This window comes from Nerophis ophidion, linkage group LG14, assembly GCF_033978795.1.
Source record: "Nerophis ophidion isolate RoL-2023_Sa linkage group LG14, RoL_Noph_v1.0, whole genome shotgun sequence".
Classification (NCBI taxonomy): Eukaryota; Metazoa; Chordata; class Actinopteri; order Syngnathiformes; family Syngnathidae; genus Nerophis; species Nerophis ophidion.
Window position 1 is genome coordinate 44,247,428 of NC_084624.1, and position 13,087 is coordinate 44,260,514.

General features: G+C 41.9%; 1 protein-coding gene across 7 annotated transcripts in view; it reads right to left on the reverse strand.

Moving 5' to 3' along the window:
* Window positions 1–13,087, reverse strand: part of myo9b (myosin IXb) — a 138,618-nt gene that overhangs the window by 20,595 nt on the left and 104,936 nt on the right. For all 7 annotated transcript variants that reach the window (XM_061920830.1, XM_061920829.1, XM_061920834.1 and 4 more), the window contains 4 exons: window positions 10,423–10,607; window positions 8,270–8,377; window positions 8,024–8,194; window positions 3,117–3,158 (listed from right to left, as the gene is read on the reverse strand). In XM_061920830.1, coding sequence (XP_061776814.1) covers window positions 3,117–3,158; window positions 8,024–8,194; window positions 8,270–8,377; window positions 10,423–10,607 — 506 coding nt within the window. The remainder of the gene's footprint in view (window positions 1–3,116; window positions 3,159–8,023; window positions 8,195–8,269; window positions 8,378–10,422; window positions 10,608–13,087) is intronic.

Below are 13,087 nucleotides of genomic sequence, written 5' to 3' on the forward strand. Positions count from 1 at the left end.
ACTAGAATATCAACTGTTGCACAAGTATAAAACTACTTTTTTAAAGTAATACATTTTTACTTCAAGCTCGAAAAAAATAATCATAATACCGAGCACATATTATGTCAAGATAATGGCACGAGCATTTACTTAAAGACTATTTTTCAACATATTGAGCAAAAAGTTTTGTTTTTTTCTACCAAGAAAAGTGCACTTGTTATTAGTGAGAATATACTTACTTTAAGGTATTTTTGACTTTATTGAGGTTAGCTCATTTTACTCGTTTTGGGAAGTCTTGACAAGACAAATTTTCTTGTTCTATTGGCAGATAATTTTGCTTAGATCAAATAAAATACCCCTCATTTTTCTATTTTTTTTTCTTGTTTTTGAACTCTGACTTTTTGCAGTGTTGGAAGAAGAAATCATTGTGCCCCCCCCCCCCCCCCCCAACCCCGCGACTACTGTTTAAATAATATCATTTGTATATAAAGAAAACAGAAAAGAACTATAGATCAACATACAGAGAATAATTGTAATTATTTTTTTTAGTATGTAATAGAAAAAATTAGAGATGTCCGATAATGGCTTTTCTGCAGATATCCGATATTGTCCAACTCTTAATTACCGATACAGATATCAACCGATACAGATATATACAGTGGTGGAATGAACACATTATTATGCCTAATTTTGTTGTGATACCCCGCTGGATGCATTAAACAATGTAAGTTAAAGTACCAATAATTTTCACACACACACCAGGTGTGGCAAAATTCTTCTCTGCATTTGACCCATAACCCTTGTTCACCCCCTGGGAGGTGAGGGGAGCAGTGGGCAGCAGCGGTGCCGCGCCCGGGAATCATTTTTGGTGATTTCCCAATTCCAACCCTTAATGCTGAGTGCCAAGCAGGGAGGTAATGGGTCCCTTTTTTATAGTCTTTGGTATGACTCGGCCGGGATTTGAACTCCCGACCTACCGATCTCAGGGCGGACACTCTAACCACTAGGCCACTGAGTAACAAGTTTTTCCAAAATAAATCAACTCAAGTTATGGAAAAAAATGCCAACATGGCACTGCCATATTTATTACTGAAGTCACAAAGTGCATTATATTTTTTTAACATGCCTCAAAACAGCAGCTTGGAATTTGGGACATGCTCTCCCTGAGAGAGCATGAGGAGGTTGAGGTGGGCGGGGTTTGGTAGGGGGTAGCGGGGGGTGTATATTGTAGCGTCTCGGAAGAGTTAGTGCTGCAAAGGGTTCTGGGTATTTGTTCTGTTGTGTTTATGTTCTGTTACAGTGCGGATGTTCTCCCGAAATGTGTTAGTCATTCTTGTTTGGTGTGGGTTCACAGTGTAGCGCATATTTGTAACAGTGTTCAAGGTGTTTATGCGGCCACCCTCAGTGTGACCTGTATGGCCGTTGACCAAGTATGCTTGCATTCACTTGTGTGTGTGAAAAGCCATAGATATTATGTGACTGGGTCGGCACGCAAAGGCAGTGCCTTTAAGGTTTATTGGCGTTTTCTACTTCTCCCTACGTCCGTGTACACAGCGGCGTTTTAAAAAGTCATACATTTAACGTTTTGAAACAGATACCGATAATTTCCGATATGACATTTTAAAGCATATATCGGCCGATAATATCGGCAGTCTCGATATTATCGGACATCCCTAGAAAACATGTAAAGTGCATCAATGTTTCTGAAAAAAAAAAAAAAGTACTCCTTAAACCGAAGACATTTAAAGGCCTACTGAAATGAGATTTTCTTATTTAAACAGGGATAGCAGGTCCATTCTATGTGTTATACTTGATCATTTCGCGATATTGTCATATTTTTGCTGAAAGGATTTAGTAGAGAACATCGACGATAAAGTTTGCAACTTTTGGTCACTAATAAAAAAGCCTTGCCTGTACCGGATGTAGCTGACGATGTGCGCGTGACGTCACGGGTTGCGGAGCTCCTCACATCAGAACATTGTTTACAATCATGGCCACTAGAAGCTAGAGTGATTCGGACCGAGAAAGCGAAGATTTCCTCATCAATTTGAGCTAGGATGAAAGATTCGTAGATGAGGATAGTGAGAGTGAAGGACTAAAAAATAAATAAATAAAAGCGAGGGCAGTGGGAGCGATTCAGATGATATTAGACCCATTTACTAGGATAATTCTGGAAAATCCCTTATCTGCTTATTGTGTTACTAGTGTTTTAGTGAGATTATATCGTACCTGAAAGTCAGAGGAGTGTGGTCACGGGTGTGGTGACCGCCAGTGTCTCCGGTGGAAGGAGGTAAGAGTCCGCAGCTGTTTACGGTAAGAGCCGACTTATTACCACAATTTTCTCACCGAAACCTGCCGGTTGACATCTGCTCGGGAACCATGTTTGCGTGACCGCTCTGTTCCATAGCAAAGCTTCACCTTCGGGAATGTAAACAAGGAAACACCGGCTGTGTTTGTGTTACTAAAGGCAGCTGAAATACACCGCTTCCCATCTACATCTTTCTTCTTTGACGTCTCCATTATTAATTGAACAAATTGCAAAAGATTCACCAACACAGATGTCCAGAATACTGTGTAATTATGCGATTAAAGCAAACGACTTACAGCTTGGATTGGGCTGGAAGAACATGTCCGCTACAACCGGTGACGTCACGCGCACACGTCATCATACGCGACGTTTTCAACAGGATACTTCGACGGAAATTTAAAATTGCAATTTAGTAAACTAAAAAGGCCGTATTGGCATGTGTTGCAATGTTAATATTTCATCATTGATATATAAACTATCAGACTACGTGGTCGCTAGTAGTGGCTTTCAGTAGGACTTTAATAAACAATACATTTAAATTGATGAGCAATATTAACTCAGATGCACAATTTATGAAACATTAAAACCTACAAAATTTTTTTCAGGGCGCAATAGTCAAATTAATAGCTACAATGGGCAGGTTTTGTAGTGACAGCTTCTCGAAGCATGATTCTACGTGACACTAATAAAGCATGTTCCCCTCAAAGGCGTGTTTAGTGGGTGGCACCCCAACAATCTGATAGGCCGCCCAAACCAGAGGCCCCATGCTCCCCCCATCCCTATCAGAGAAGAACTGCATTTAAAAAGATATTGGAGTGGGTCAACTTACACATTTGTCCTTTTTCCTTCTCTTCTTGGTCGTCTTGGAAGCCTGCAAAAAGATGGAAGTAGCCAGAAGTGTAAATTCTTCTCTGCAGTGCAGAACATCAAATTTACTAAGGGCCATATTTTCCCGTTTGCAGCAGAGTGTTTTTCTTAACTTGGCGTTACGAACATTTTTCCTATTCAGGCGAGCTCATGTGATTAATTTGGGACCGAATGTCCCTTTGGGGCAGAGGACCCTATTGTATTTCTAAGGTTTTATTATTATTATACCACCGCCTCTTTGAGCTGTAATTTGACCCCCTTAACATGCTTCAAAACTCACCATATTTGACACACACACACACACATCAGGACTGGCAAAAATTGCCATCTATTAAAAAAAACAAACCCCAAAACTCCGCTCTAGCGCCCCCTAGGAAAAAACACAGACAAAACTGCTTGTAACTTCAGTTAGGAATGTCGTAGAGACATGAAACAAAAACCTCTATGTAGTTCTAACTTAGACCTACATTTCATACACTTACATCCTTCAGCAAAAAAAACAACAGGAAGTTGGCAAAAACCCCTTCAAAACAAAAGTTTCCTAAAAAACTAAATTTTTGCCTCTGAGCTGTAATTTGACCCCCTTAAAATGCTTCAAAACTCACCAAACTCGACACACACACCAGGACTGGTCAAAATTGCAATCTAATAAAAAAACAAAACCCCAAACTCAAAATTGCGCTCTAGCGCCCCCTAGGAATAAAACACTTACAAAACTGCTATTGGGAAGAAAACACAGACCTAACTGCTTGTAACTTCCAGTAGGAATGTCGTAGAGACATGAAACAAAAACCTCTATGTAGGTCTCACTTAGACCTACATTTCATTAATTGACATCCTTCATCAAAAATCAACAGGAAGTAGGCAATTACACCTACACCTGGGTGAAGAGGAGAGACGCCATCTGGGGATCTAGTAAGACCTACATCACATAATGGTTAAAAGGCAGAGGGGGGCTCACCTGGGACGCCAGCTGTTGCCGATGAGCCCTCTGGAGGTGTCCTGGGCCTATCATTGAAATGCCACTGAAGGAGGGTGCCCACCTGATGACCCCAATGAAGCTGACAACCATTCCTCATTCCTCCTCCCTGCCCCCCATCTTGCAATCCTACCCAACCAGGTCCAACACCACAACCGTTCTGAAGCAGCTCTGAAGGAGGTAGCCTATTATTTCCACTCTACTCAGGTTATTTTGTATCATTGAATTGTTCTATCTAGTCCTAAAATTGAACTACAAAACAAAAGTTTTGGAAAAAACCCATAAACCTTTTTGCAAACATTATCTCCTCTGAGCGCATTTGTTGTGTCGGCTTCAAACTCGCACAGGAGAGATTGAACTCTTCTGATTAAAAGTTGATGAAAGAGTTTTAATTACTGCTACGGTTTTGATTTTATGAGCCTTCAAAGAACCTCTGCGCTGCTGATGCTGCTGCCGTCTCAAGATGGCCGCTTAAAAGCAGGAAGCACCAGCGTGACCACACAATGCAGAGAAGGTAGGTACTGTGCGGGTAAAGATATGTTGACTGGGTGGAAGGAGGAGGCACCAGCTTGACTCCAGGATACAGAGAAGGTAGGTCATGTGCAGGTAAAGATGTGTTGTCTGGGTGATGGCAGGAAGCACCAGCATGTATGGGTGAAAGAAAAGAAGCACCAGTGTGACCCCAGGATGCAGGGAAGGTAGGTAATGTGCAGGTAAAGGCAGGAAACACCAGGAAAAGTTGGTGCAGTCCATCGCTACTTGCAGCTTTAATATTACTCAGTGGTTCTTAACCTGGGTTTCGATGGAACCCAAGGGGTACGGCGAGTCGGCCTCAGTGGTTCGGCAGAGGTCAAGACACGCCCGACTCATCATGTAAACAAAAACTTCTTCCTGTCTGCGTATTATGGATACCCCCCCAATGTTCCCTCTAATTTTCCATATGCGTGAGCAAACACAAAAACTCCTTGAGCATTCAGTGGCACGCATGTGAGCGACGTCAGACGTGCACATGCACTGTGGTCACACCTGCAGCACACCTGTCCCAAACCTGACTAAATAACAAGTTCAATCTTTTATTATTATAATCAAATGACAGCAGTCATTTCCTTGAGATTATTTTCCAATCATCGGCGGTCACTCAAAGAGAGTATGACAATCCTCCTGGCAGGGGGGTATCCCTTCATGGAGGATGCCTGTGCGTGACTTTGTTTTACGTGGGGAGACTGGTGCACAGACAGTCACCAAACGATCCTTGACAGAATCGGGTCAGGGTCCAGTGGCATGGAGTCAAAGACGACTGCGGACCATTTTCTGCTGCAGCCTTCCTCCGCCGTTGTGGTAGTTCTTAAATCAACCGTCTCCCGCCTGCTCCGCCAATGAGGTCTTCGCCATATCCCTGGCTAGGGGGCCGTCAGGTACAAGGCCTTTGCCAAGGGCCACCAGGAGTAACAGTAGTAAAAGGGTTATCCTCCTAGTGCCCCAAGACCCCGTAAAGGAGCCTCCACTGCCGGATGCACTTTAACGTCATGCCCCGGACCCTATCTTCTAATATAAGTGTTTTGGCCCACCTCTTGAGCTGTGTACTATTATTGTATGTCTGGGTGGGGGTCCTGCTTTGGAAATAATATGTACCCCTTTCCGATATCTCATTTAGTTCCCACCAAAACATTCACATGTTGCACAATGAGATGTAAACATGGGATCATGTGTACATTCCTGTAATTTTCTGTTTGTAAAATATACCTTTATTGGTATTTCTTTAATAAAATAACATCACTTTATGATTACGGTTTGGGCATTAAAAGCCACAAAATGCAAGGGGCCCATCCGACCCACAAACACTGGCTGAGTAACAACAATATGAACATTTGCACGGAAAATTTCTCTGCCAGTTTCTGCATCCCACTGGGATTCTTTTTTTGTGTTTTCTGCACCTGCGGTTCCCACACAAGGTTGCAACATTGTTTGTCAACACTGTCTGCTCTCATTTTCTCGCACATTTGACCCTCTGATGTTCTGTGTACCAACACTCTGTCCTCCTCTTGTCTAGGCCTGCTGTGTGTGTGTGGTACGCGGAACATCAATTTCCACACTTCTATTAGCCTCGGGTCCAGTGGACCCAGACATCTTATATGTAATATAAATGTGTAGGGGGGGGTATGGTGTGTGGTTATTAAATATGTATTCTGATATATGTTCTTCACAGAAAACTGAGTCTCAGTTTCAAAAATTACTTAATTTTAAAATGTTTCTTTTAATAAAAAATGAAAACGGGTCCAACAGACCCGAACAACACACAAGCGTGGGTGTTTGTGTCATGCCCGCCTCCATTCCCACTCAGGCAGACAAGACACAGCAGGTAACCAATCAATTTTGATTTTCTATTGTTAATGCAGAGTGGCATTATGGTCCTTTTTGGAAATGTCTCCATTAGAGGGGATCACATAGACAAATCTGGAAGTTCCTTTATTGTTGTATTTTGTGTGAGGTAAACTGCATCCAACCTTCAAGTGAAACAATGTTTCACCTTCCTGGGGCGCTTAAGAGCAAAAGTACCTCAGTTGATGGAAGAATACGTTAAAATTGGAGTACAGGAAACAGATCGCTGACTTTGTGGAGTGGTCTCAGGCGAACCATCTGGTCCTTAATGTGGATAAGACCAAGGAGCTGGTCATTGACTTCAAGAAAAGGATGACCCCGGTGGAGCCCATCAAGATCCAGGGCCGGGAGGAGGGAGTAGTGGGGCAGTACAAGTACTTGGGAGTCCACTTGAACAGCAGACTAGACTGGAAGGGCAACTGCAAAGCTGTTTACAAGAAGGCCATGAGCAGACTCTTTTTTTCCCCGAGGAAGCTTAGGTCCTTTAATGTGTGCAGCAAGCTGTTGGAGATATTTTATCAGTCTGTTGTGGCCAGTGCCCTGTACTTTGTAGTGGTTTGTTGGGGGCGCAGCACCAGCAAAAGGGACTCAAACCGGATTGACGAACTGATCCAGAAAGCCGGCCAAACTATCGGCAAGCAGTTAGACGTTTGTGTCAGGGAGGGATAGGACTTTGGACAATCCTGCCCACCAACTCCACCAGACAATTGAGGGACAGCAGAGTTCATACTCCAACAGGCTCCTTCAGCTTGGTTACCATTCAAGAACTCCTTCATTCTGCATTCCATCCAGCTGTATAATCACTCGCCATACAGCAATAGATGATGTTTATTACCTGACACCTTCTCTTTGTTTATAATGTCTATTTTCTGATGGATTTACTCTCTATTTTATGCTGCAGCTGTCACATATAATGTAATATTGTACATGGTCATTCTTATATGATATAAACATAATATATCAGTATATATAATATACTGTACATATATTATGTAAATATTACATATGTTGTATTTTATATCGCTATATTTAGTCTATTTATACCTGCATTGTCCTTTCCATCCTTACACTTTCCATCATTGTAACTGAGCAACTGTGTGGAACAATTTCCATCATGGATCATAGCTCGGTTGGTAGAGCGGCCGTGCCAGCAACTTGAGGGTTGCAGGTTCGATTCCCGCTTCCGCCATCCTAGTCACTGCCGTTGGGTCCTTGGGCAAGACACTTTACCCACCTGCTCCCAGTGCCACCCACACTGGTTTAAATGTAACTTAGATATTGGGTTTCACTATGTAGAAGCGCTTTGAGTCACTAGAGAAAAGCGCTATATAAATATAATTCACACTATATAAATATAATTCACATTAAAGTGTGTTATGTCGAAGTCTAAAAGCCAGATTTGAAAGGAAACGGCCACATTTAAGTCTCGCGCCACCCAAAGTGCGCATCTCGGAATAGGAGGCGGAGCTTTTCCTTCTACGTGCATGGGAAACGAAGAGAGCGACCATTACCTTGACCGGCTCCGAATCCAACCGCTTCATTTCCCCCCGGATGAAGCCGTCCAGCATGGACTGGAACAAGTTGACCACGAGCGAGACCTCGTTCTTCTGCTTGGGCCCGGCTAGAGAGGTGACTTTGTTCTGGTAGCCTTTCATCAGGTCTTTGTAGTGGATTTGAGGCTTCTGTAGAGTGCATCGTTAGTATTTTCGAACGGGGGTGAAACACAAGGTGAAGAAGGTGTGCAACCGTGCCCTGACCTGCACAGAGAACATGCCTTTGAGAGTCTCTCTGAACTGCATGGTGGCTGTGAGGAAGATGTCTTCTGTTTGCGACAGCTCTTTTATTCGTGTTCGCAAGTCGTTCACCTGGAAGGTAAAAGGATCCATTAAGGTTTCAATAAAAAGTAAAAAAATAAAGCCCAAAAAACAGGGCCAATTTAACAGTGTTTGTTATTGTGGTTGTAGTTTGAAATGCATTTTTACAGTTTGTACTTAATATTGTGGCCAGTGATTTGAATATGAATTGCAGCACTCATTTGCAGAGAGTACCAGGCATCGTATAGAGAGGGAGCCTTTAATGTACAGAGGTTTTGAGACATCTCCTACAACTTCAACACTAGTATTGTGCTGCTGAAGCAAGTATGTTATTTTTTACTTTTTGTGTAAGGCATACTTGCCAACCCTCCTGGATTTTCCGGGAGACTCCCAAAATTCAGCGCCTCCCCCCCATTACCTCCCGGGACAAATTTTCTCCCGAAAATCTCCCGAAATTCAGGCGGAGCTTGAGGCCACGCCCCCTCCAGCTCCATGCGGACCAGAGTGACGTGTCGACAGCCTGTTTTCATGTCCGCTTTCCCACAATATAAACAGCGTGTCTGCCCAATGACGTTATAACTGTAGAACGATCGAGGGTGAGTTCTTGGTTTCTTATGTGGGTTTATTGTTAGGCAGTTTCATTAACGTCCTCCCAGCGCGGTAACAACACACAACAACAGCAGTCACGTTTTTGTCTACCGTAAAGCAGTTTGTCTGCCGTAAACATCAATGTTGTGATACTCTTAAACAGGACAATAATGCCATTTATACTGTACATGCATGTGACAATAACATCTATGGCTGTTAGAAAGTGCAGTGCACAACTGCGCACACAAGAAGATACCCTATGGACTGGACTCTATTATGTTAGATCCACTATGGACTTGACTCTCACACTATTATGTTAGATCCACTATGGACTGGACTCTATTATGTTAGATCCACTATGGACTAGACTCTCACTATTATGTTAGATCCACTATGGACTGGACTCTCACTATTATGTTAGATCCATTATGGACTGGACTCTCACTATTATGTTAGATCCACTATGGACTGGACTCTCACTCCTCTTAGATCCACTATGGACTGGACTCTCACTATGTTGGATCCAATATGGACCAGACTCTCACAATATTAAGCTAGATGCACTATGGACTGGACTCTCACACTATTATGTTACATCCAATTTGGACCAGACTCTCACAATATCAAGCTAGATCCACAATGGACTGGACTCTCACACTATTATGTTAGATCCACTATGGACTGGACTCTCACACTATTATGTTAGATCCACTATGGACTGGACTCTATTATGTTAGATCCACTATGGACTGGACTCTCACTATTATGTTAGATCCATTTTGGACTGGACTCTCACTATTATGTTGGATCCACTATGGACTGGACTCTCACTCTTCTCTTAGATCCACTATGGACTGGACTCTCACTATGTTAGATCCAATATGGACTGGACTCTCACACTATTATGTTAGATCCACTATGGACTGGACTCTCACTATGTTAGATCCAATATGTACTGGACTCTCACACTACTATGTTAGATCCAATATGGACCAGACTCTCACAATATTAAGATATATCCACTATGGACTGAACTCTCACACTATTATGTTAGATCCACTATGGACTGAACTCTCACACTATTATGTTAGATCCACTATGGACTGGATTCTCACAATATTAAGCTGGATCCACTATGGACTGGACTCTTACTATTCTGTTAGATCTACTATGGACTGGACTCTCACTATTATGTTAGATCCACTATGGACTGGACTCTATATTAGATCCAATATGGACCGGACTCTCACAATATTAAGCTAGATCCACTAGACGCCCATTGTAGTGGTCGCTTGACAGAGATTGGGGAAAGAAAAAATGTTTTTGGAGGTGAAGCTTTTAAATATAACTGACAATTACCAAACGGCAATGCACTTACCAAACGGCAATGTACCATAACAGCATGAACTTGGACTCCATCTCAAATCTCTCCTAACAGGTACGTTTAGTTGCCCAGAGTATGAAGTATTTAGTATCTCCCCCCCCATGCCTCCACATTATTCGCTCACTTGGTTGCCAAGAAACTCGTCCAGGTTGCGTAGCTCTTTGGGGTTGGTGATCTCGCGTTCCAGAGAGGCGTTCCACTGCAGGCCCCGAGTGGCCCGGCTGATTTTGATGGTGGGGTTGCGAGTGACCCGGGCGGAGTGCTGGTCTGGCAAGTGGTAGGTCAGAGGCGTGTACCTGGGCAAGGTTACTGAAGGGGGACGACAGGAGACAACAGTCATATGAAAACCACCACCAGAGGGCAGCAAGACAAACAATATTCTGACTCCTTTTATTTTGTTTATCAGTAACAACCAGTGACTTACAGTGAACTAAACACCAGGTGAGGCATACATACTTTTTTTCTTTTTTTACTTAAATTCATATGTGCCACTCTAGTCATTGTTGATTTAGGTTGCACATTAGGGTTACAGCAAAAAAAAAAAAAAAGGGAGTTATTCGCTCTCATAAAAACGTGATCATACTGATATGATGAATGGGTCCAAAAAGTATTTGATAAAGTTGTTATGAAATACTTTTTGGTCCCATTTGCTTTTAACAAAATAAATCAATTATTGTGAGTGTAATTTACCTATCCGTATTTCAGGGGTGTCCAAACTTTTTCCACAGAGGGCCGCACACGGAAAAATTTAAGCATGCGAGGGCCATTTTGATATTTTTCATTTTCAAACCATAACAAAATATATGGATTTTTTTTTTTTTTAATCCTTAGGGCTCCTGGGGAGCATAGAGGGTGTCAGTCACAAAAACAATGTTAAAAATAAGTCAAATTATTATTATTTTTTTTAATTTAATGCTTACAGTAAATCTGTATATCAACTTGAGGTTGATATAAAGTAAAACAAATAAGGTTTTATGCCTTTTCTGTCAAAGACAACTTTGTTTTTTTATCATAAAACTGAAATATGCAGTATTTAGATATATAGATAGTACTTTATTGATTCCTTCAGGAGAGTTCCTTTATTTAGCAATTAAAGCCCTCAAAGATCAATAATGCAGGACATCATTGATTTTAATTATTTAATAGAGTTATCACAGTGAAAAGTTAAATAAAATCCTACTAAAAATTAGATCCGAAAGATTCCCCACTAATAAAGTGATACATTTTTATTAGTTTTTTTTACTTTTAACACTTAAATTTCAAGATCAACCTCCATTATATCTGTCAATTTTAGGTTTGAACTATTATTTTATTTGTTTTATGCTCTTTTGTCAAAACTTTGATGTTTTTGTACGGCAACCACACAACATATGCAATATTTTTTCCACATAAAACATTTTAAAGTGATCATTTTTAAGTAATAATTCATTCTAACAGATTTTTTAGTCCTTTTTTTTTTTCGAGCAATGGAAAAATAAAATAGAGACAAAAGGAACAAAAAAAAAATGCCATTATTACCACTTTTTCTCATTAGATTTCACCTCATTCCAATTTTTTAAAACGTTTTTTGTTTTGTTTTTTGCAATACTATCAATTTTGCAATTTTTGCAGAATGTGTGGCGGGCCGGTAAACGATTAGCTGCGGGCCGCACTTTGGACACCCCTGCTGTATTTGTATCTGAAGCAGCAACAGCTATTCTCCATGAAAACATACTTTGTATGATCGCATTCATTTTGTCTTAAAGTCCAGTTTAGAGAAGTATTTCATCTTGGATACAATATATAATCCTCCATATTGGCAGAAACGTTCATTTAATTAAATTTCATTCCAACAAATTAAACAATATTTTTGCAACTGATACAAAAACACCCACAAACGCTGGCTTACTCTAATAAAAATGCCATGTTTGTTATAAATACAGTTAAACAAAAATAAAATAAAAAAATACTGGCTTCCACTGGAGAGACCTGCGTCTGCTAGCTTGAGCGCCCTCACTTCTCCCAGTGTGGCGAGTCAGAGTACTGCTGAGGCATTGAACTGCAAGTTGACAATGTATCGCCCCCTACCTTGAGGCAGAGGTACTTGCTGCCTCAAGACCTGCCTTTTCCACGTGGCAACAAGCATGCGCCTGTAGTGGCTAATTTCTGTCCTAAATCTGTTTTGGGTAACTTTCACCTAGATGCATTGGGAGGGGCACGACTTAAGAGGTCAAGTCACCCTGAATATCGGACCGTTACATAAGATGCTATGTTACAAATCAGGTCATCATGGAACGTATAAATAAGACGGGAAGACCAAGCCTGATGTGCGCTCTTATTAGTGAATAAGAGCGCACTGTCTGTAATTCATCCGTCCATTTTCTACCGTTTATTCCCTTTGCGGTCGCGGGGGGCGCTGGTGCCTATCTCAGCTACAATCAGGTGGAAGGCGGGGTACACCCTGGACAAGTCGCCACCTCATCGCAGGGCCAACACAGATAGACAGACCACATTCACACACTAGGGCCAATTTAGTGTTGCCAATCAACCTATCCCCAGGTGCATGTCTTTGGAGGTGGGAAGAAGCCGGAGTACCCGGAGCGAACCCACGCAGTCACGGGGAGGACATGCAAACTCCACACAGAAAGATCCCCAGCCCGGGATTGAAGATTGAACCCTGACTACTCAGGACCTTCATATTGTGAGGCAGACGCACTAACCCCTCTGCCACCGTGAATCCCTCGTCTCATGAGACACTGTCTGTAATTCATATCGATTCAATCCAACTTTGTACTATCTGATTATGAGTA